The sequence below is a fragment of the Carettochelys insculpta genome, chromosome 1 (genome assembly GCF_033958435.1).
Source record: "Carettochelys insculpta isolate YL-2023 chromosome 1, ASM3395843v1, whole genome shotgun sequence".
Taxonomy (NCBI): domain Eukaryota; kingdom Metazoa; phylum Chordata; order Testudines; family Carettochelyidae; genus Carettochelys; species Carettochelys insculpta.
This window is the reverse complement of record NC_134137.1, coordinates 245,645,735-245,668,975: the sequence shown is the minus strand read 5'-3', so window position 1 is coordinate 245,668,975 and position 23,241 is coordinate 245,645,735. Positions and strand designations below refer to the sequence as shown.

The 23,241-nt window shown below is 42.9% G+C and overlaps 1 protein-coding gene across 5 annotated transcripts in view; it reads left to right on the top strand.

Annotated features, from left to right (window-relative positions):
- Positions 1-19,961, top strand: part of NUP50 (nucleoporin 50) — a 50,398-nt gene extending 30,437 nt beyond the window's left edge. For all 5 annotated transcript variants that reach the window (XM_075003513.1, XM_075003522.1, XM_075003528.1 and 2 more), the window contains 2 exons: positions 6,266-6,384; positions 11,148-19,961. In XM_075003513.1, coding sequence (XP_074859614.1) covers positions 6,266-6,384; positions 11,148-11,350 — 322 coding nt within the window. In that variant the 3' untranslated portion in view covers positions 11,351-19,961. The remainder of the gene's footprint in view (positions 1-6,265; positions 6,385-11,147) is intronic.
- The last annotated feature ends 3,280 nt before the right edge of the window (positions 19,962-23,241 follow it).

Genomic DNA, 23,241 nt, shown 5'->3' with positions numbered 1-23,241 from the left:
AGGAAAAAACATTCTGGGCTCCCTACCACCATCCCTGCTGCAATCAATAAGCAGGTGCACTCCATGCTGAAATGCAAACATACTGTGTCAGTGTCGTCAGCACTGATGCACTGGTGATCTTGGTAGCACTGACTGCACCAGCAGCCCCGCTTAACACCGATGACAGCATAAAGCCTATCGGCAGCCAAGGGCTGGCGCACTAGACCAGCAACATTGTCTGCGGCAGTGTCGATGCCTGCGTGTAGGCGAAACAGTTTGCTCTCTCTGGAACTGGGGATATCATGTAAGACCAGGTGGGTACCGCTCCCCATTCTCAAGCATCAGGGGATTTGGGATGGCACTATAAACAGACACAGTGCCTCTGCCATGCCCTGCATGCCGCAGCGTCCAGCACCAAAAGGCCCGGTGCCAACGTCCGCACCGATTGCACAACAGCCCAGCATGGCACCATCTTGTTGGCATTGCTCATTGCCGAGGCTGCCAACTTCTTCATGTCTCTCATACCAGTTAGCATCATCCTTTGTCTCTGACATCAGCCTCCAACACTGGGCATATGTTTTGATGGTGCCAGTGTGTTCTCATACCAACACTCCAGTCCAGTGCACCTCTGGCAGGACGTCCATCCTATGCTGGTTACCATGCCATACCACCTGCCACCTCCTCCATGGTTTGCCCACCACTACTTGTAACCAGAGCAGCAGTGGCCTTCTTGGCGTGGGAGGTCGTGGCACTGGCACACTCAGTTGGCACTGTCATCTGTATTGCCCACCCTCACCATGACCATCCATGGTATTGTTTTAACTGTCAGTGAATCCTGGCATCAAGGTATCGCTGTCAGAAGGGGAAGGGGCTCCACACTACATCCCTCTTCTTCCTTGCCGGATGCTGTGGTGCTCACCCTGTCACCCCCAACAGCAGGTGACACTAGGTCTTTCCAAGACCTATTTTGATTGGTGGCACAGTGACTGGACAAAGACACGCAAGATGTCCAGGTGAAACAATACAGGTTCCTGCGTACAGTACAGCCCGTCATCCTGTAGGGTGGCATTGCCAATGGATGAACCCATCATGGACTTCACCATGGTGCTGTGGCAAACCCCGGCATCTATCATACCTACCAACAAACAGCCAGATAAAAAGTACTTTGTAGTGTCCAAGAACACTGAATTTTTATTTACCCATCTGCACCTGAACTCATTGGTGGTGGATGTGGTCCACAGTAAGACTCAGTAATTCCACTCAACCCCACAAAATAAGGCTAGCAAGAAGTGGGACATCGTTGGTCTAAAGGTTTACTCCTCTGGCACCCTTCTTCATGCCACAAACTATGCGGCCGTGCTGGTAGATAACTATTTTTAGAATTACTGCAGACTACAGTAGCTGGTTCCAGCCTTATCCGAGCATCAATGGCAAATATTATCCAGTATCATCAAGGAGGGCCACATGATGGCAAGTATGGCCGTGCAGTCGGCCATGGACATTGCCAACACAGCGGCACATGTCACTGCAGTGGCAGTCTTCATGCACCACACATCATGGCTCATCCCCTCGGGGGTACGAAAAGAACTGCAGCAAAATGTCAGACTTGTCACTTGCCCACCAGCATCTCTTTTGCGGAGAAGATGGATCGTATCTTTCATTCAATGAAGTACTCCAGAACTACTCTGCAAACCCTCAGAATTTATACACCCCAAGTGAAGTGGGCTTGATACTTGCCATCACCTTGGGAGCACTTCCAACAGTCCCACCAACAAGCTTACTTTGAGCAGCATCAGAAACAAACTGCAGCACTGAAGCTCTGGCACACCCCACCAGAGCCAGCAATCCTCAGTGCCCCACCCTCAACCTTCCAAACAGCAAATTTGAGGGTGTGGTTGAGAGTCTGATCCAGTCTTGTCACCAGGACGTCGGATACACAACCATTTTGCCACCCTGTTAGCCCCTTTCTGTGCCAGTGGGAAGGCATTACCACAGACAAATGGGTTCTGGACTGAGGCTACTCCATCTCCTTCATTTCTATGACCCTGTCTTTCTTCAGGGACCCTTCTCACGAGAATCTCCTCGACCAGGAGGTTCAGCACCTCCTTCTTTAGGGGCAGTCAAGCCTGTCCCTGAGGAATTCCTGGGTGGGGGTTCTACTCTACTTATTTTCTCACCCAGAAGAAGAATGGTGGTTGGAGACTTATTTTGGACCTTAGACAGCTCAATAAGTATGTTGTCTACAGATATTTCAGGATGGTGACCCTGGACTAGAACTGCTGGCTCTCAGCTCTCAACCTACAGGATGAGTATTTCCATATCACCATCCATCTGGCTCATATGCTTCCTCTGTTTCACAGTGGAAGCTCCCACTACCAATATCGCATCTTCCCATTTGTTCTTTCCATGTCACCATGCATGTACTCCAAGACTTCAGTGATGGTGGCCGCTTACCTTCGTCATTGAGGGTCATTAGTTTCCCTAGCATGGACAACTGGCTCATAAAGGGACTGTCGCTTCCTGAAGTGCGACACATGATGCATGTCCCCACTCACCACCTGCTCAGCTTGGGCTTCCACATCAGTTACACAAAATCTATGATACATTCCACTCAAGCTCTGGAATTCATAAGAGCATACATAGACACCGTCACTGCTATGGCTGTCCTGCCTATCCAAAGGTTTCTCATCCTGTGCAGTCTCATTCAGGCAGTGTGCCTGTCACCCACCACTGCAGTGCATGTCTGCCTAGCACTACTAGGCCATATGGCCACTACCACTCAGGTGTTCAAGCTAGCCAGGCTCCATTCACGCTGCTTCGAGTCCTGACTGGGTTTGTGCTATGCTCCAGTGAGGGATCTTCTTTCCAAGACTATAGCCATTCCTTCTTGGGTCCTTACTTCTTTTCAATGGTGAATGTGCCTGGGCAACATCCTCACTGGCATGCGCTTTCATCAACCACCACCACCGATCATGTTCACCACAGATGCCTCTCTCCTTGGTGGGAGAGAGCACCTTGGTCATCACCTGGTGCAGAGCAGATGGTTATTCATTTAAAAAAAAAAAACAAACAAACACATCACATCAACCTGCTGGAACTTTGAGCGGTCTGTGATGTCTGCAAACATTTCCAGCGCCTCCTAGATGGCAAGTCGGTCTATATCCTTACTTGAGAACACCACCTGCATATATTACATTAACTGACAATGGGGAGTTCATTCACCATCTCTCGGCATCGAAGCCATAAGACTGGATATTGTGCATTCACAACCAGGTCAGTCCCATAGCCCACATACCTTCTTGAAGCTCTCAGTGTGATGGCCGATGCTCTGTCACTCGTTCACCAACTATCATGAATGAGAAATCTACGTGGGTGCCCTCAACCACGTGTTCCAACTGTGGGGTTACCCTCACCTAGATCTGTTCACCAACAGGAAATGCCACTGGTACTGTTCCAGAGCAGGATTTGGGAGACATTCCCTCAGGGATGCTTTTACGATCACGTGGAACACACCACTAATGTACATGTTCCCTCCCATTCCACTACTCTACAAGGTGTTGCTCAAGGTCAGGTAAGAGCAAGCCCTCCTCACCCTAGTAGCGCCGGTGTGGCCCAGACAAACTTGGTACCCTTACCTCTTTTGGATGTCATTAGTGGCTCCTTATCCATTTCCTCCTTGCCGCGACCTTCTGTCTCAGGGCTTCAGCCGCACCCTGCATGCCAGTCCCCTCAAACCACATGTCCACACATGGCTTCATTGTGGCTCAACAATGTCAAACCCACGTGCTCTGAGGGAGTAAAGAGAATCCTCATCAACAGTGGATGGGAATCTACACAGAAATCCTACTTTTATAAATGGCGGTGGTTTTCTCACTGGATGGATGCCCATCATTCGGCAGTGCCTCATACCATGCTATTGTCCATCCTTTTAGACTGCCTGCAGCACCTTGTTTGAGTTGGGCCTCAGTCTCAGCATGGTCCAGGTACATGCTGTGCTCCTAGCAGCTTTTCATCAGCCCAAAAATGGATATAATATGTTCCTGGCCAATCGTATCTCCAAATGTTTAATGGGCCTTCAAAACACCTCTCCGTCGTGTTGGTCTCCATCTGGTCTCCGCTGGTCTCCATCTGGCCCCATAACCATGTGCTTCACCGCCTTATAAGACTGTCCTTCAAGCCCTTGGTGATGTGCTCCTGGTTTCATCTGTCTATGAAGGTCTCATTCCTCATGGTGATCACAGCGGATAGTCCCATCAGGGAGGTCGCTACACTAGTGGCCGAGCCTCTGTACACAGTCTTTACCGAAGATAATTACTTTACGACCTCACGCCAAGTTTCTACCCAAAGTTCCCTCATCATTTCACATTAATGAACCTCTCCACTTACCTTTATTTTTTTTCAAAGCCACATTCCGACCCATCGCATGTGGTGTGGCACACATTAGATATTTCCCAGGCATTGGCCTTCTACATTGACCCCACAAAGCCGTCGTGCAAGTCTCTCAGGCTTTTCCTATCCTTTGCAGATCAGTCCAAAGGCCTGCCTATCTCATCTCAATGACTATCCAAGTGGGTTTTCTTTCCTGTTCACACTTGTTATGCATTTATTTGTAGGGAGCTACTGTGTGCTGTCACAGCCCACTCAGCCTAGGCCATGTTTTCCACTACTGCCTTCCTCAAAAATGTACCCTTTGAAGACATTTGTAAGGCAGCCACATCGTCTTCCAGCAACACATTTGCTTGGCATTACGCTCTCTTGTCTACTATCGCATCTTCTATCCAGGTGGGCCAAGCTGTGTTGTGTACTAAGAGCGACTGAGCTCCAAACACACCTCTATTCGGCGACTGTTGCTTCATAGTCACCCAGAGCGGAGCACCCACTGGGACGCTGCTTGAAGAAGAGGAAGTTACTCATCTTGTGCCGTAACAATGGTTCTTTGAGATGTGTGTCTCCATGGGTGCTCCACTTCTCTCCATCCTTCCCCTGAATTGGAGCATCCTGCACTATTTGTCAGGTAGAGGAGGAATGAAGGAGTCCATGCCATGCGTGTATCGGAGCACAAAGAGGTGCTTCTGCACAGCATGACTATGGATGGGTCTCTAAGTGCCGCAAGAACACACCAACACCCAGAGTAGAGCACTCTGTACACAGTCTTTACCGAAGATAATTACTTTACGACCTCACCCCAACACCCAGAGTAGAGCACTCATGGGGGCACACATCTCGAAGAACCATCGTTTACTGCACAAGGTGAGTAACTTCCTCTTTGGGATACTGGAGAACCTGAAATAATTTGGCTATGTAGACATAGCCCGTGGGTACAGGAGACTAGAGTTAGACCCCACTTGTCAGGAAAATTTTGGTCTGAATATGAAATAATTCACAATATTTAACATACTAAGTCTAAACTTTTAACACTGGACCATGTTTTAAATTCAGACTTTATGCCCATTTAAAATAGAGTTTTGGTCCCTGATGCTCCCGTCGCTTATGCATATGGTTAACTTCAAGCATGCATGTAATTCCGTAGACATAAAAAGAACTGTTCATGTGACCAATGTATGTATCATATTAAATGTTGGCAGGATTGAAGTTTTAAATATTTTGAAACAAAGGTCTTGATTTAGGATAACCGTTGAAGTTTTAAGTTAATATATTGCAGACTCTGGAATTTAGACTTAACTAGTTTTCAAGTTCAGCTCTCCCTTTTTTGTATCCTTTGTTGTATGGTTCAACTGAAATTTATTTTTATGCTTTTAACTTGTGTCTGCCTTATATGTGATTTTAACTGTCCAGTTTTGCCATAAAATTGGTGTTTCAGACAATGGCCAAGAGTATTTTGTGTGTGTCAAAATCTGTATTGTTAAACTGCCACTGTCTTATTTTTCACAAAAATTTAACTTGCTATGATTTCAGTCCTTTTCTGGAATAGTCAAACTGTCACACCTTTTGAGTATGTTTCAAACATAAGTGATAGCAGTTTATACTTGAAGTGTAAATGACATATTTTCCTCCTGAAATAACGTTAATATAGACAGGTTTCCCTGCTGTGGGATTTATTGTCTGGTTAGCTGATGTGAGAACTGAAAGAATGTATTTTGTTGTGATATGGGAGACTGTATGCGTGGGAGGTTTGTTTGTTTCTTTTTTTTTTTTTTACTATTATCTAATTGTCAGGTTTAAATTATTTAGAGGGTTTTAACTCTATATTGTTCCATTATGCATCTTCAGGGATACTTTCTTAAAATTTGTTTACATGTGTGTACTTACTGTCTGACTTTTATAGGTGCAAACTGTTCTACAAAAAAGATAATGAATTTAAAGAAAAGGGTGTAGGAACGCTGCATTTAAAACCTGCAGGAAATGAAAAAACTCAATTGTTGGTGCGAGCAGACACCAATTTAGGTATGTAACTCTCTTACGAATCTTGTTGGTCCTGATAATGGCCCTACAGTGACCTTACATCAGTATTGTTTAAAAACAAAAAAGCAGCCAAGTAGTACTTTAAAGATGAACAAAATAATTTATTGGGTGAGCTTTCGTGGGACAGACCCACTTCTTCAGACCATAGCCAGAGCAGCACAGACTCAATATTTAAGGCGTAGCAAACCAAAAACAGTAATCAAAGTTGACAAATCAGAAAAAAATTATCAAGGTGAGCAAATCAGAGAGCAGGGGAGCTTGTGGGGGAGGCATGAATTAGATTATGCCAAGTGTGCCAAAGAGCCCCTATAATGTCCCAGAAAATTTGGATCCCTATTCAAACCACATGTTAATGTGTCAAATTTGAATATGAAAGAGAGTTCAGCAGCTTCTCTTTCTAAAGCAGACTGAAAATTCTTCTTCAATAAGACTCAAACTCTTAAGTCATTAACAGAATGGCCCACTCCATTAAAATGTAGACTAACTGGTTTGTGGATCAGGAATGTTTTGATGTCTGTTTTATGCCCATTAACCCTTTGTCTGAGAGTTTGAAGTCTGTCCAATCTACAAAGCATCTGGGCATTGTTGGCACATGATGGCAAATATGATGTTAGTTGAGGAACATGAGAATGTGCCCATAATTCTGTGAATAACTTGGTTAGGTCCAGTGATGGTATCACCAGAATAGATATGTGGACAAAGCTGGCAGCGGGCTTTGTTGCAAGGAAAAGTCCCAGGGCTGGTACTCCAGCAGTATAGACTGTAGCTATTGGTTACAATCCTCATAAGGTTGGGAGGTTGTCTGTAGGAGAGAACAGGCATGTCACCATGTCACTCTAGAAGGCCCTAGGTGACTCCCGCTGTCAGCCTCTGTAGGCATATGAGGCTTTACCCCCCAAACTAACCCACCCACCCAGTTCACCCCATTTAACGCCCCCCCCCCCCAAATCCTCCACGGCCCCAGCTCACGCTTCCTGGCATGGGGGGCTCCGGCTTCAATCTGCACCCAGAGCTCCCAACCTGTGCCCGGGGCTCCAACTTCAACCCCCTGGCTGGGCTCAACCCCCACCCCTACCCCCTTGCAAGCCCCAGCTCAACTGCACCCTCCCACCCTAACCCAGACAAAGCTTAACCCCCTGCTTCCTCCCAGGGCACAACCCAAGCCCTCCCTGACTTATGCAAAATTCAAGGTGTGTGAAGGTTCCACGCGACCCTCACACACCTCCAGGGATTAGGGTATACAGTAAGGGTATTTCTGATTTACAAACAAATCGTGTTACGACCAGCTGTTTGTAACATAACCCATTAGCCCCTGACTGTAAATGGTGGATCATGTGGTGTGCGCTGGATGGAAGCTGTAGGCATATAGTTAAGTGTAGCAGTCAGTGGGTTTCCAGTAAAGAGTGATCTTGATCTGGCCATCAGTGATTTGTACTGTGGTGTCCAGGAAATGGATCTCTCGTGTGGAATGATCAAGGCTGAGAGTGGTGGTGGTGAGGTGCAGGTTGTTAAATCACTGTGGAATTTTTCCAGAGTCTCTTCACCATGGGTCCAAGTGATAAAGATGTTATCGATGTAGTGTAAGTAAAGGATGGGTAATAGAATATTTCCTGAGCTCTTGTCCCCAAAGTCAGCCATAAAAATGTTAGTGTACTGTGAGGCCATGCAGATGTCCATAGCATTGCTGCTGATCTGGAGGTAGAAGTTATACCCAAGTTGAAAATAATTGGGGTGAGAACAAAGTTACATAGGTAAGCCACTTATGGTAACATCAGGGCTAGTTTTCCTAATCTTTTATACTGCATCTTTATGTGGAATATTGGTGTAGAGAGCCTTTACATCCATGGTGGCAAGGATAGTGTTGTCAGGAAGGTTTCTGATGTTTTGTAGTTTCCTCAGGAAGTTGGTGGTATCTTGGAGATAGCAGGGAGTGCTGGTGGCATAGGGTTTGAGGAGGGAGTCTACATAGCTGAATAGTCCAGAAGTGAGGATACGAATATCTGAAATGATGGGGTGTCCAGGGTTTCCAGGTTTATGGATTTTTGGAAGCAAGTAAAATAATCCAGGTTGGGGATCAGAAGGTGTGTCCAGGTGAGAGGCCTGTCGTCTCCTACAGACAACCACCTAACCTCAGGAAAATTTTCACTAGCAACCACAGGCTGTGCCACAGTAATATGAGTTCTGGAATTTTTCCTTGCAACAAACCCCATTGCCAACTTTCCCCTCATATTTATTCTGGAAATACCATCACTGGACCAAACCACGTTAATTACAGAATTGGGGGCTCATCCTCCTTATTTCAACCAATGTTCAAAGGGACATGTGTGAACCGCTCAAATTTGATACATTGAGGTTTGGCCTTTAATAGAGCAAGTACTTCACACGTTATAAAGACAACTTCCAGCTCTTTGATATTTGTAGTGATCTCAGGCAGAACACTTAGTATTTTGCTCCCCTCTTCCCCAACCTATGCTCCCGCTCCCCTTTCAGTCCTATGTATCTGATTTGTCAGCTTTTATTTCAATTTTTTTTTCTTTTTTTTGGATCTCTGTGTTATAAAACTGTCAGTGCCATACTGGAAATGGCATCTCTCCAGATCTGAAGAAGTGTGTCCGCCCCATGAAAGCTCGTCACCTAATAAATTATTGTTAGTCTTTAAGGTGCTACATGACTTCTTGTTTGTTTTGTTAGACCAACACTGCTACATCTGTTACTATTCACAATAAATCAATCATTTAACACAATAAACCCCATGAATTTAATTCAGTAATCCTACTGCAACATGTCCAGCCCTATGCAGGTTGAACCGCTCTAATCTGGAACTCTCTTGTCCGGCAAACTCTGTAATACAGCGTGATTTTAATTAGCCGGATGACTGCTTGTCATAGGAGTTGCCAAGTTTCCCGTTGTCCCCTAAAGTTTGTTTATAGCCAACAGCACTGGCTCTGTGTTCTGTGCTGTTACTTAGCTGTAATTTATCCAAAATATCTCCTAAGAGCCCAGTATTCAGTGGAAGTGTTAGTTAATGTGCTAGAAAATGTTGACCTCCCATCTGGAAAATTCTCTCATCAGGCACCAATTCATGTCCTGATGGTGCCAGATGAGAGAGGTTCAGCCTGTATTAACAGCTCCTGTATGTGTAATGCTAATTTTTTTTTATTGCTTAAGGGATGTGCTTGATGTTTCAGAAGAGTAGTTGCTATACAGTAAATCCTCGATTTAATGGACTCTGATATTATGGACTTTGGAAATAATGGATGCTGTCTGCCAGCCCCGCTTCTCTCCCCTAATAAATGCCAGAGACTCACCAGAACTGTTGCCAGGGCTGGAGGGGCCCACCTCAGCGGCTGGGGCCACCAGGGCCAGAGGAGTCAGGTGGGGAAAGGGCTGTGGTGGGATAAAGGAGCTCTCCTCCCCCAGCCCCGTGTGCATGGAAAATGCCAGTGCTTGGCTGCCGTGTGTCTGCAGTGGTGCTGAGACGTAGCCATGGTGTCGGAGGCTGCTGCCCACTGACAGGCTGGGGGTGGCCACACTCTACCTTCACCTTTGTGTGGGTGACTCAGAGCCAGGGGCTGGAGGAGCCGCAGCTCTGAGAGCTACAGGGAGGTGACAGAAGCCAGGCCAGCATTCAGCTCCTCTCCTGGTATGAGGGACAAAATGGGGCAGGAGCGGGGAAAGAGAAGTGCAGATAGAGCACAGGAGTGAGTGATGGGCTGGGATGGTCAGTGCATTATCACACAGTATAACCATTTGCCTATAACGGACCCTTTTACCCCATTATGAGTCCATTAAATTGAAGGTTTACTGTATGAGTATAGGTATAATGTGAACTCAGATTTCAGTTTGTGTGCTGTATTTCCTCCTTTCAGCTGAGGCTTAAACTACTCATAGGGACATTTCACCCTTCTAAGAATAAAATCCTGAGAGGAGAAACAATCTTTACTTATTTTTGTTCTTCTGTTACTTTTTTGGTGAGAGGGTTTCACATTTCTTTCCTTCCCATGAACTACAAATGACTGAAATTTTACCTCTGGCTAGATGTAGGTTTCTGGTGCCTTATGGATACTCAGTTGATAAGCCAACTATCTTATAAAGCAAAGAAAGCTTTGCAGGGACCAAAGCCATCCTTCTTCCCACCTACCACCAAAAGTCCCTGCCTGGGAGAACCCAGAGGTCCAGAGAGAGAAATAGCCTGGTGCTTAGTCCCAGGTTTGTGTGGATTTTCCTGTGCTTTGCTACCTCCTTCCCTCAGGGCAGAGAACTGCAGTGACCAGGAATGCTTCTGCTCCTTTTGACAGTGTCCTCTGTGTGTGAGCTGGGCTCTGCTGGGTCCAGCAGCTCACTATTATAAAGGAATGGAAATTCTGCACACACTAATGTCTAGAAAATTCTGTATTGCCTTGTGGTGCAGAATTCCTCCAGAGGTACTAGAACCTCTCCAGCAGGAGTAGTAGATCACATCTGCGAGCTTTGCCACTTGCACACATACTCTGCCAAACAATACTGTTCTGAGTATGAAACAGTTTGCTGTTGCTTCCCCCAGGGAAATCATGAAGTAAAAACATACCTACAGTTCTTACTGGAGAGTCTCTTGAGAGTATAAATGGAGAAAGGAAGGTGTTCAAAGTGGTAGAGGGACTATCTTTCATTCCCTGCTAAACCTTTAAATTCCTGCTCTGTAAGCTTACTAATATGTGGACGTTTTCTTAAAATATCTATAACTTGTTCTTTTCTCACAAATGCAGGTAACATATTATTGAATGTATTGGTTCCGCCCAAGATGCCATGCACTAGAACGGGAAAAAACAACGTTCTTATTGTCTGTGTTCCCAATCCACCGATTGATGAGAAGAATTCCACCGTCCCTGTCACTATGTTAATAAGAGTGAAAACAAGTGAGGATGCAGATGAATTGCACAAAATTTTACTGGAAAAAAAGGAGGCCTAAACATAGTGCATTCAAGTGCTCTGAGAAATTACTGTCAAGCTGCTGCTACTCATTTTCTTTTAACTTCTTAGAACACTTCTTAACTCTCTCTTCTGACATTCTAAGAACTGTTTAGGAATTCTGAAAAGATTTTTTGTGGGGAACAGCTAAAATGGCTAATAAAAGCTTTAACTGAAAACAAGCATCCATCTGTCATCCCTTTTTTTTTTTTGGAATATATGTAATGTATGAACCGTATTTCGATAACATTTGTATATTTAATTTAAAGTGATTGCTGGATGGACTGAAATCAAAGTGCAAAATGCTTGAAGGTAAAGTGCAGCAACCTACTTTTTGAGAAGTAGCTTAAACTTTCTAAATTGTTCCTGTACTGGCTAGATTTTTTTTCCAAAATACAAAATCAGTTCCTAATCTTTCTGAACTGTCACCTGAAAATGTATGCATCTGAATAACAATGCCTCTGGAGGGTGTTTTTTTTAAATGTAAGAAATTTGTTGTTCTGTTGGGATTTGGAAGACTGCAGCTTTGGTTCCTCAAAGAAAACGATTTGTTTGCACTACTCCTGTTGACTTCAGTGTTTCTGTGATTCAAACAATTCAGTTTTGTTGTGTATACTATTGTAGTAGTATCCATAGAAAACTAGAGGACTGTTGCTCTCAACCAACAACGAGACTGGCCCTATAATTGATATTCTCATTGACAGAGGTAAGGGCCCAGGCACTCCTGTCCTAGAAGTATTCTTATCTACTCCCACCACGTTTTGGTTGAGACACAACAGCAGAAGCAATGTAGATTGGGAGATAGGGCGTGTATTTGCCTTGCTCATTCTGTTCATATGATTTACTAAGTATGTCTCATGGGCATGAAATTAAGTTGTTTTTACAAATCTTTCTGGTGCAAATGTCTCCTACATGGCCAAGAGCCCTTGTAAACTTGGGTACTGTACTATTAGGTGTTTGTGACGTGATAAAGCAGTTGGCTGGTATCAAATTTAGCCATTTTGTTGGCTGAAAATTTGTGTTTTGGACTACTGAAACATCTTAAGTGTAAGCAAAGTATTTAGTAGTGTCCTGAAAGGGAGCTCAGATGCTGTATAGACCTAACTGTTTTAAATGTAAATTGGTGCCTTTTTTCATTTCTTTCTGTATTTAGCCACTGGTGGGTGGGTGTCGGGGGTCCTCATTTTTTTTAATGAAGTCATGCTGGTTAGCTCAGAGGTCAGAACATACATGTTTGCATGTTAATTCTGTGACTGAAAGGCATAATGTGTACAGATTTTACAACCTCAGGTTGAAGGGCCAAGGGCTGAAATAATTTTTCATTTGGTTTCAGAAAAACATTGTCTTTAAATAAATTTCAGCAAAGAAACTGTTTTGCAGGATGCAAGTCACTGCACATGGAGGGGAATAATCTTTTGTGATGAACAGATTACTCTTTATGCACCTCATACTCTAAGAGCAATTGTGTATTAGACTGTAAGTGTAGTGTGCTTGGTATTTGTTTACTTCCTCGTGTGGAAAAATATGAAATAACAGTGTGCTTTTCATCAATTACAACATGGACCAATAAACAGAGTGGACAAATTCATTGAGAGGCAAATTTAACTAACTCTCCATATGCCCCTTGCACATTGCCTCTGAAATTAGCAAAATATGGGACTTAAGCACATGCATGTTTTGGCTTTTTCTTGAAGCTGAGTAGAAGAGGCTAATGACTGGTCCTAATGCATTGGTGATTTTATCTGTGAGTGTGTTAATGGCAGGAACGGGTATAGGACAGTTGCTACTTAAGGAAAATCTAACATGCTGGAAATTTTGTATCCTGCAGTGTCCAATGTAGCGAATAATACACATTTTTTCAGTTGTGATCTGGGAAGCAATGAGTAAAGGAGGTGGCATCCCTTATTTAGCTAAGCATGTATTGGGATCCATAAATGGCATGGAAACATATGGAAGGAGATGAAAATAGATAAGTTTATACTTACATTTCACGTTAGGCCAAAGTCTCACTTTCAGAAAAGTGTACATATATGAAATGTCTTAAGGCTAACTAAAATTTTTTCACTTAAACTTGTAATCTTAGTTTTTAATTAACTTTTTAAAACAAAAATGGGGAGAAGTGGTGGATTTTTAATATGCCAGTGTAATATTGATCTGTCTAAAAGTTCTATGCATCTAATACTGACTGTTCAGTTTTTTTGACTTGTGAGGTGGAGAGAACTTAAATTATGTACTTTTTTACTTAAGTTCAGTTATACAGCACAAATTATTTTGTTCTCGGGGTTATAAAAATAAATGTTGTGGCACAATGGTTTGGGTTTTATAGCACATAGGATACTTTAAGGGAGAAACCTAAAAGTAGATTTAGAATTAGTCTACAGATTTTAATATAGAACCTGGGGATTTTTCTGTTTGCATGAAGAATTAGCTAGAAATTAAACTCTAAAAATGAAAGCAAACGTAAAAATGAAGTTTGCTGGAAAATTATCATTAATTATATCGTTTATATTGGGGTGTTTATCTGCTACTTCAGTATAAGATTCTTACTTAGAATTCTAAATCAATGAATCACTTTTGTATCTTGCCTTAATGACCAAGCACCGCTGTCTTTTTTCAAGTAGAGGAGGAATAAACAGGAAGAAGTAGAAATACTAATGAATAATCAAAACTGACATAAGTTGGTGTCATAGACTTAGTGGGACAAAACACATGATTGGAATATGGTAAACTCTCAATTTAATGACCCCTGATATAATGGACACTGTCTGCCAGCTCCCCCCACTCCCCTCCCCCAAATAAATGCCGGAGACTCACCAGAGCTGATGCCAGAACAGCTGGGGTCAACAGGGCTAGAGGGACTGCTGCAGCAGCTGGTGCCGTGATGGCACACAGGAGCTCTCCTTGCCTATCCCCATGTGCGTGGACCATGTTGGCACCTGGTTGCCACTGCCTGCAATGCTATTGAGCAGCAGCCATCGTGTCGGAGGCTGCTGCCTGCTGGAAGGCTGGGGCGGCCATGCTCTACCTTTGCATGGGCGGCTCACAGCCAGGGGCTGGAGGACCCGCAGCTCTGAGAGGTGCAGGAGGTGGAAGGAGCCAGGCCGGCATTTAGCTCCTCTACTGGTGATTGAGAGAGGGAGATGGACGTGTGAGGGGAAGAACGGGGCGGGTGAGAAGGGAACAGTGAGGGCAGAGGACAAGAGTGAGTGAAGGGCTGGGAATGTCAGTGCATCATCATATAGTGTAACCATTTGGGTTTAACGGACTTTTGGTATTAGCAGATTCACCTTTCCTCCATTAGTACGTTAAATCAAGGGGTTTTATTAGTATAGAAAACTGCAGCTTGCTCCAGAAGGTAACGGGGATGTTGGGAGTGGTGTATATCAAAGATGTATACTTGAACTACAGTTGAGATGGAACTACAATACTGACTTGTTGGAAAGCCTGGATAAGGATAAAAGGGTTTTAAAAATAAATCAGGGTGATGTCATGGTTGGAGGTCTACTATAGACTATCTAACCCAGAAAAAGAATGCTTTTTAAAAATGAATCTTCCAAAACACAGAACTTAGTAGTGATGATGGACTGCCTAGACTTCTGTTGGGAAAAATAATACTGCTGGGCAGAGATTATCCAGCAAGCTCTTGGAATGGAGATGGTTTTTCATTTCAGAAGGTGGAGTAAGTTACAAGGGGAGAGGCTGTTTTAGATCCAATTTTAACTAATTAGGGAGGAGCTTGGGTGAGTGTGGGATTTGAGGGGCTGTGTGGTGAGCTGGTGGGTGAATGTCTGTCTGTCTGCAGCTATGTTACTTTGCAGAGGAGGGCAGTTTGATCAGCTGCCTGGGTGCCTGAGCTTGTGCTGTGCAGAGAAGAGCAGTTTGCAAGGTGTGAACTGGGGGAGTTCGCTGCCAGGTGAGCCTTCAAGGGCTGATTAGACTGGAGGCAAGGCTTTGAGCCAGGCCTGACCAGCTAGCAGCTCTCTATAAGAAGGGAGCTCTCAGCAAACAAGGTGAGTGGCGACCAGGGGGCAAATTAGGGAGGAACTGATTGAAAACTTGAAATTAGAAAGCTGTGTAAGAAAAGGTGATCACAAAATGGCAGCATTCATGTTTCTAATGATTCGTAGGAGGAAAAACAGCAGAATAGAGATTATGGATTTCAAGAAGCCGACTTCAGCAGATCCAGAGAATTTGGCAATAAGATGCCATGGGAAGCAAGTCTGAGGAAAAACAGCCCAGGAGAGGTGTTTCTGAAAAACTGCCCTTAGTAAAGGCACAAGTACAAATCATCCCACTGCCTAATTAAAATAGGAAGTATGGTAAGAGGCCACTCTGGCTAAACCAGATTTTCAATGACCCAAAATGCAAACAAGCTTTTCCACAAAAGTGGAAACTGGATCATGTTACAAAGGATAAGTTTTTAAAAAACAAAAACAAGCAAAAAAAAATCCATATAGGGACAGAATTGGAAAAGGAAGGAACAAAAATGAGGTTAAACTAGCTAGAGACAAAGGGTAACAAGAAAACTTTCTACAGATACATTATAAGCAAAAGGAAGACCAAGAACAGGGTAGGCCTCTTTGTCAATTAGAGGGGAAGGACAGTAAGAGTAGGTTTACACATCAGTTATTTCAAAGTAACAGCAGTTATGTCAAAATAACTATCCTAGCATCTATACAACACAACTGCTATAAATTTCAAAATAGCGGTTGGCTTATTTCAAAACTGGTAAATAGCTATTTTGAAATAGGTGATGTTAAGACAGGGAATAGAGCCTATTTCAAAATAAGCCATAGTGCGCCAATGGCTCTATTTTGAAATAGGCTCTGGGCGAAGATGCTGTATTTCTTGAAATGCATTTTTGTGTAGCAGCATTATTTGGAAATAAGCTATTCTGGAATAAAGCTGCTGTGTAGACATACTTTAACATAAAATGTGGAAATAAAAGGGCTAAATGCCTTTGATTTCACCAAAAAGGTTAGTAGTAATTGCAAACCTAACCTAGCAAATGTTATTTAAAAAATTAGGTTGGATCGGAGGCCAGATTTAGAAAAGGACAGGCTGTCTTCAAATTGGCTGGGCCAGATGATATACATTCCACAGTATTCACTATTCTGATGGAGGTGATATCTTGGCCATTATTGATTTACCTTCAAAAAATCGTGGAAAACAAGATTGCAAAAGTCGGAGAGTAAATAGTGACACTCTGTAAGAAGGGCAATAAGGAGAAAGTGGGGAGCCAAAGACCAGTCAGCATCACTTGAGGACCCAGAAAGATGGGGCAAATCAATTTGCAAACACCTGGAAGATAAGGTCAGTAGTAACAGTCAACATGAATTTGTTAAGAACAAATCACATGAAAGGCCAGCCTAATAGCTGCCTTTGACAGGGTAACAAGCTTTGTGGACCAGAGGAAGCTGTAGATATGTTATATCTTGACTTTAGTAAGGCTCTTGCATGGCTTCAGACTACAAGAATAAAGCCTAGATGGAGCTAGCATAAAGCATGTGCATAACTAGATGGAAAACCCTTCTAGAGAGAGTAATTATCGGGGGGGGTCACAATCAAACTAGAAGGGCATAATTAGTGTGGGGGGGGTGTTCTGCCAGAATCAGTCCTGTGTTAACTTCAGTACCTATCTTCATCCATGATTTAGATAATGGGATAGAGTACATGCTTATCAAGATTGTGGATGCTACTAGACTGGTTGTCCTGTAACTGATTTGGAAGATATCATTAAATTAAAAATGATGTAGACAAACTGGAGAAATAGTCCAAGATAATTAGGATGAAATTCTGTAAGAACAAATGGTCTTTAGATTCAGTAAAATTATGGAACTTGTAAATTTCCATTTACCACCTTTAGGGTTGACAGGTCCTTTGTCCCCACAATGAGGTCCAGTATTTAATTGTTCTATTATTGGAAACCCTAATGTGCACAATTAACACCACTAACAATATAGGAAGTCTTGTATATTTCCAAATATTAATACATACATTGCCGTCACAAACACCTCTGTTTTATAAGATAGGGAATGTACAGTAAACTCTCTCATATCTGGCAGCCCCAGGACTGGGGAGTTTGCCGGATATTCAAATATTCTGGATGAAAGAGCGGTATACTTAGCAATGCATAATACTAAAGAAAAGCAAGATTAGATGTTAAGAAACAATAATGTATGCAGAGTACTTTATTTACCAACAGTAATGTTGTATATTGTAAATGTATACTGTATTTGTACTTATTCTCACTATACCATACTTATGGAAAACGTAACTAAAATTTACTTAGTTAGAATGCTGGTTATTTGAGAGTTCTGGATAATAGAATGCCCGATGTAAAAGAGTTTACATCTATATTTTAATACAGTATACTCACAATGTTCCTTCTAGAACCTAAGGCATTATACATCATTTTCCTTATCACCTTCGCCTTCCCCATGATTACCAGTGGCCATCAATCTGGCACCTCCCAAGGCCTTCCTCTTCTACTGCCCTTAGGCTGGAATGTTATTTTTATAATATGTCACGCTGACATTATATTTGATACATATTCAGTGCGGGGGGTTTCCTTTTTTCCTCCTTATTTGTATTTCCACACCTTAGTAATGGTGAAGTGTCTTTCTTGTACGTAGCGGTACCTCATTGATTTCAACTTATATACATCAGTTTTTAACATGGACCTTTTGTCGTTGTGTATCACATTTGTTAGTCCTATTCTACCTGGTTAGTCTGGTCTTAAACAGTTGTTTCCAGGTTTTTCTATGTAATGATGTACCTGTTAAGTTTGAGGGTATTCTTGGAAGCACTGATGCCATTGAAGGTTGCTTGATCTAGGTGATATAACTCCTGAATATATGCATATTGACTTTGCTATCTCAATGAAAATTCTAAGGCATGTGCATGCTACGTTTGTCTTAGTTGAACATACAGGATATGACTTCTGAGTTTCTTGTGTTACATTCAAACTGCCAATATAAACTTACTGTAATTTATTATAATAAACAATCAAAACCATAAAGAAATAGTAAATCTACATATCTATAGGCAAGCAAGTTAATCCTCTAGGCTATAAAATGCAAAGTATTCAACTTTGGAAACAACAGCAGTTGTAGACATTCAAAATGGGAAATTAGTAGCTAGGAAGATGTACTGCAGGAAGTGATGATAAGGCAGGAGAAGCTCATAGTGACTGGCAAGCTGAATGAGTCCAGTAACATTGTTACATAGCAGAATAACTTTTTGTTAAATTCAGCAGCTGTGTTATAAGCAAGATACAAGAAGCAATTCTACTCTGCAATTAAGGCCTCAACTGGACTGTTTTTTAGGTCTGGGCACCACACTTTAGAAAAGTTGTGGAAAAATTGAAGAAAGTCCACAGCAGATAAAAGTTTGTGGAGAAGGATAAAAGTGTTTTCAAATACATAAAAGGAGATAAAATGAAAAATAGAAAACTTGTTCTTAATAGCTGAGGCTGGAATCAGTAGTAACGGGTGTATGTTAAAACAAGGGAGATTTAGATTAGATGTTAACTTCCCAAATGTTGGTTACATGAACGCCAAAAATAATTGTTCAGGGAGGTTGTTGAATCTGTCATTGGAGGTTTTAAAGAACAGGTTAGACATGTACTTTTCAGGACTGGTCTATGACTTACACCTGCCTGGAGCAGAGGGGACTAAGCTAAATGATCTAGTGAAGTCTCCTCCAGTCTGACATGTCTATTTGTGCAATTTGTGATGTTAAGTTCCAGCTATCTGTTGCACATCTCTGTAAGAGAGTTCTTCCTGCTGTGAGTTCAAATGATCAGTTCCATACTTACAGCTGTAGATTGATTGATGTTTTTTTCATATGTTTACATGTTTGAGTTTGTTGCTCTAATTTTGAAGCTGTGGCTTTCTGGATATATTCTTTTCCCAAAAGAACCAGATTAAAACCACTGTTTGTTTTTCATAAAAACCTTCATTATGAATCTCATTCTTTTAAAAAAGGCATTTAAAAAGTTGGTTTGATTTAATAAAACCTGGTTAACTTTTTCCTGCAATTTTTTTATTCTGTATGTTTAACTTACCTATTTCAGAGCAGAGAAATGGGCCTCTGAGTGGCTGACTTTGTCCCAGGCTCTCCTCTGGTTGATGGCAATCTAGCAAGAGTCTCGTTAATGCAAATTTAAAGTGAATGTGTAGGTAATCCTAGCAGTTAAATGTGTGCTAAGAGTGCAACCTGCTTAATTTCTTTTGCAGCACCATGACTTATGAAATATCTCAAGATTTTTGATGCCTTAAGTTTGTTATTTGTTTGCTACATTTTGGAGCTGGCACATGTGTAAGCAAAAATGTTTCAATTCACATTAAACAATTTCAAATGACATGAACTAGTATGAAATGGATAATTTGAAGGCTATTGAATTGCATAATATAAGAATTCATTTTCATTGTTACAATAGTCTTGAAAGCTTACGATTTTTCATAGGAACTCATCTTTTATTGAATGATAGATTTGTCTTGTAGCTTTTTGTATGTTTTAATTCTACTGCATTATGAGGAAATGTACAAATTCCTTGGAAAATGTGAATAAACAAATGGGAGATATAACAACCCTTTTTAAAGTTTGAATTTGTGTGGTTTTGGTTATGATGGCGGTAGTAAACTAAATACTTTAATGGAGGAAATGGCAGCTGCTTGAAGGTTAAATTCCCCTGTGATGCAAGTAGGGATAACTTACTAAAAGGAGTTTTATCTTCTGTCACCACAGTTGAACTTGATCTTCAGATCAAAGCCAGGTCAAGCGAAAATGGAAAAATCTTCACAAAACTCAAATGTGGCATTTATAGCTGTGCTAACCTAGGTTTCAGCAGGAGCTTTTACTAGCAAAGCCAGGAACTGCAACTGCACCTTCAGAAGCCTCACACTGAACAGCTCAGGGTAGAGGGGAATTACCATGCAGACAAAGATATTTGCTAAATGTGCCTCTTCCTCCTTTTGGTTGTCCAGGTTTAACATAAGACATAAAATGGAAAGCAAATATTATCACAAATTAGGTGGAACTGGTAATGTGGCCTACAGTTAAGGTTGCATAACAATTCATGTCTTCAGTTTATTATAATTTTGTTAAATGTAGATCATTGACAACTTTTTTAATACATGAGAAACCAGGCAGGTGAAAATTAAGTGAAATTATTTTTATTCTGCTAAAAATATTTTTTCTGACACCCATTTATCTTTGACAGATAGGAAAAGAGCTCTCTGCTGGTGTTTCAGTACTTTATTCCTGCCTTGCAGCAAACCCAGGGAAAAGGGGCCAGTGTTTAGTGTCAAATGAAAAAAAATTCTGAAATTAAGGGGAAAAGGGTGAACTTTTCTTAGCTGGTGAGGGATATGATCAAACTGTTTTGTAGATCACTTACAGCAGGGCAGAGCTGTACTTGGCCAGATTTGAAGCTGACTGCTATGGAGATAAGCACAGCAATATGCTGCACTATGAGCTTCTCCCAATGTTAAACAGTCTAGGTTAGACTGGAATTCCAAGAGGGAGTAATACAAGGCTGCCAGGAGGGTAATTAAATTGGGATGTGTTTTGTTCACATACAAATACCCTAAACTGTACACGAGCTTCCAGTCAGAACATTTCCCTCCTTCCCCCCGCCCCACGCCAGGAAGAAGTTGCATAGCATTGATGGCACCAGGCAGGGGTCTAATTCTCTGTTGAGGCTGAGCCAGGAGCCACCTGAGAGGGAATGAGCTGGTCTATTTGAGATCTCTACCCTTTTTTGCCAGATCAAGTAGAATGAAGCTACTGGAGGACACCCAGCTCCTTAAACTCAGATTTACTCCAACAAGAAGGGTGAGCTAGCCTGAGGGGCTTTGCATTCAGGATGTCAGTTTTCTAAATGCTCTGAAGTTTTACGGTATTAATTCAAGAACAACAGAGTTTTACAGTTCTGAGTAAAATTGGTGGGGGTGGTGGTACTGTGTGCCTTTGAAGAGTTAGCATTTCCCTCAGCTAAAGGCAGCAGGCAACAATGGGGGACTACGTAGGGAGGGACAGTAGCAAGGGGTTAAGAGAACAGAAACAATACATTTTTTGTGTGATTGCGCATGTCTGTTTCGTATTGGGTATACATGCTTACCACATCCATTGATTCCAGAAGCTTTTCCCTCAGCAGTATCTGTAGGGGAGCAGCTCCAATGCACTCTGGAGTGGAGCTGGCAAGGAATGATATGGTATAAGGGGTACCCTCAGCTTCCCCCACCTCAGGTCCTTCTTGATAATCAGTGACTTCACAGAATGGTCGCTCATCTTACTAACATTGCTTAGGTTCTGTTTGTGGAATCTCTAGTTCTTGCAAGTTTCTATGACTACTAGTTTAGCCTCTTGCACCAGTTAGTTTTGTTAATTCTGTCTGGGACCCAGCCAGGGGGACAGGGCATAGCCCAATCCCCTGGATTTAAGCACTGTGATCACTGTAAATGCCCTATGCCTATCAGCAATCCATATAGCAGGTACCTCAGGCACTTGGAAAAGGACATACAAGTGACAAGTGTGCTATCTGGTAAGTCCTTTAAACCCAGGATTAAGGAGGAGTCAGGTTCAAAACACTCGTGGAATCAATTTACTCTGTCCCCAGACAAAGGTCCAACTTGACCCTGAGCATCAGTGTCAGTATGTAGTGCTCCAGTGGTGCTGTCAGCTAGCTGGCATCAGTCCACCTCTGCAGGCCTGGTCAAGAAGCTGAAGGCAGCCAGTAGAACTCAATCTTCTACTCCCAACAAGGGGAACTACTGGACTGGGAGTGAGCTAAGACCTGCGTTCGGCATGGATCTACAGAGGCACACAAGAACCTCAGCACTGACGCATCAAGCTGAGTCATTACGGATCTCAAGAACATTCAACTGACAGAAGCCATGAGCACAGCCATCAGTCCCTGAGAAGGGTGTCCCCACATTTTGGGCAATCCCCATGGTGAACAGTCCACAATACCTTGAAATTCCATTCCTTGTCCCAGTACCACTTTCAATGCATCATACTTAGCTCAGTGGCCTCCCCTTGAGGATATTCTGAGCACTGTCAGAGGCCCCCTAGAGGTGCACCTTCTACAAGATATGACCTTGGTCACTGCCAGTCCTGAAGTTGCTACTCTCGTCACAGTTCTGGTATGGAGCAGGGGTTAATATTTGTGATGCAGAGGGCCCCAAGGGTCTTGGAGGCTGTACCACTAGCACTCAGACCCAGTGGCTGGTTCTGTGATACCTGTGGATCTCCCAGGGGGTTGTTCAGCTCTCCCAACCAGCCTGTTCAGTGTTGGGGACTTCAGAAAGGCCTGGGGCCTTGACAACCCAACCCCCGCTGGTGCTCAAAGCCTCATGGAAAAAGACTCTGAAGTCCATGTGGATGAAGGGGGTCGACCTGTCGGCCTCAAAGAGATACCATGGAAGATGCAGTATGAGCCACCTCCGTCCTTGCCCGATGGGGCTACCACCCCTCACTCTGTTCCACAGGATGATGCCAGGGTGTACCAGGAACTTCTAAAGAGGGTTGCTCCCAACCTCAGCCTCAAGGCGGAGGAGTTAAAGGAGCAGGCAGACTCTCTATTTGATGTCCCCTCTTTCACAGCCTCTGCTGTGCTGACCCTGCCCTCCGCTCTGCCCCCATCTCCAAGCAGGCAGAGTATTTAAATACTTAGTTCTGCCAAAAGGGCATGAATACTACTTTTTCCATTCTGCCCCTAATTCTCTGGTAGCTCAGACAGTTAACCACAGGGAACCTTGGACAACCCAGAGCAACCCCCAAAAATAAAGCCTCCAAGAGGCTGGACTTAAAATTACTTTGCCTAACCTACAGTTAAGGGTGGCCAACCACCAAGCACGCCTACTCTACTATGATTTTAACAGGGCA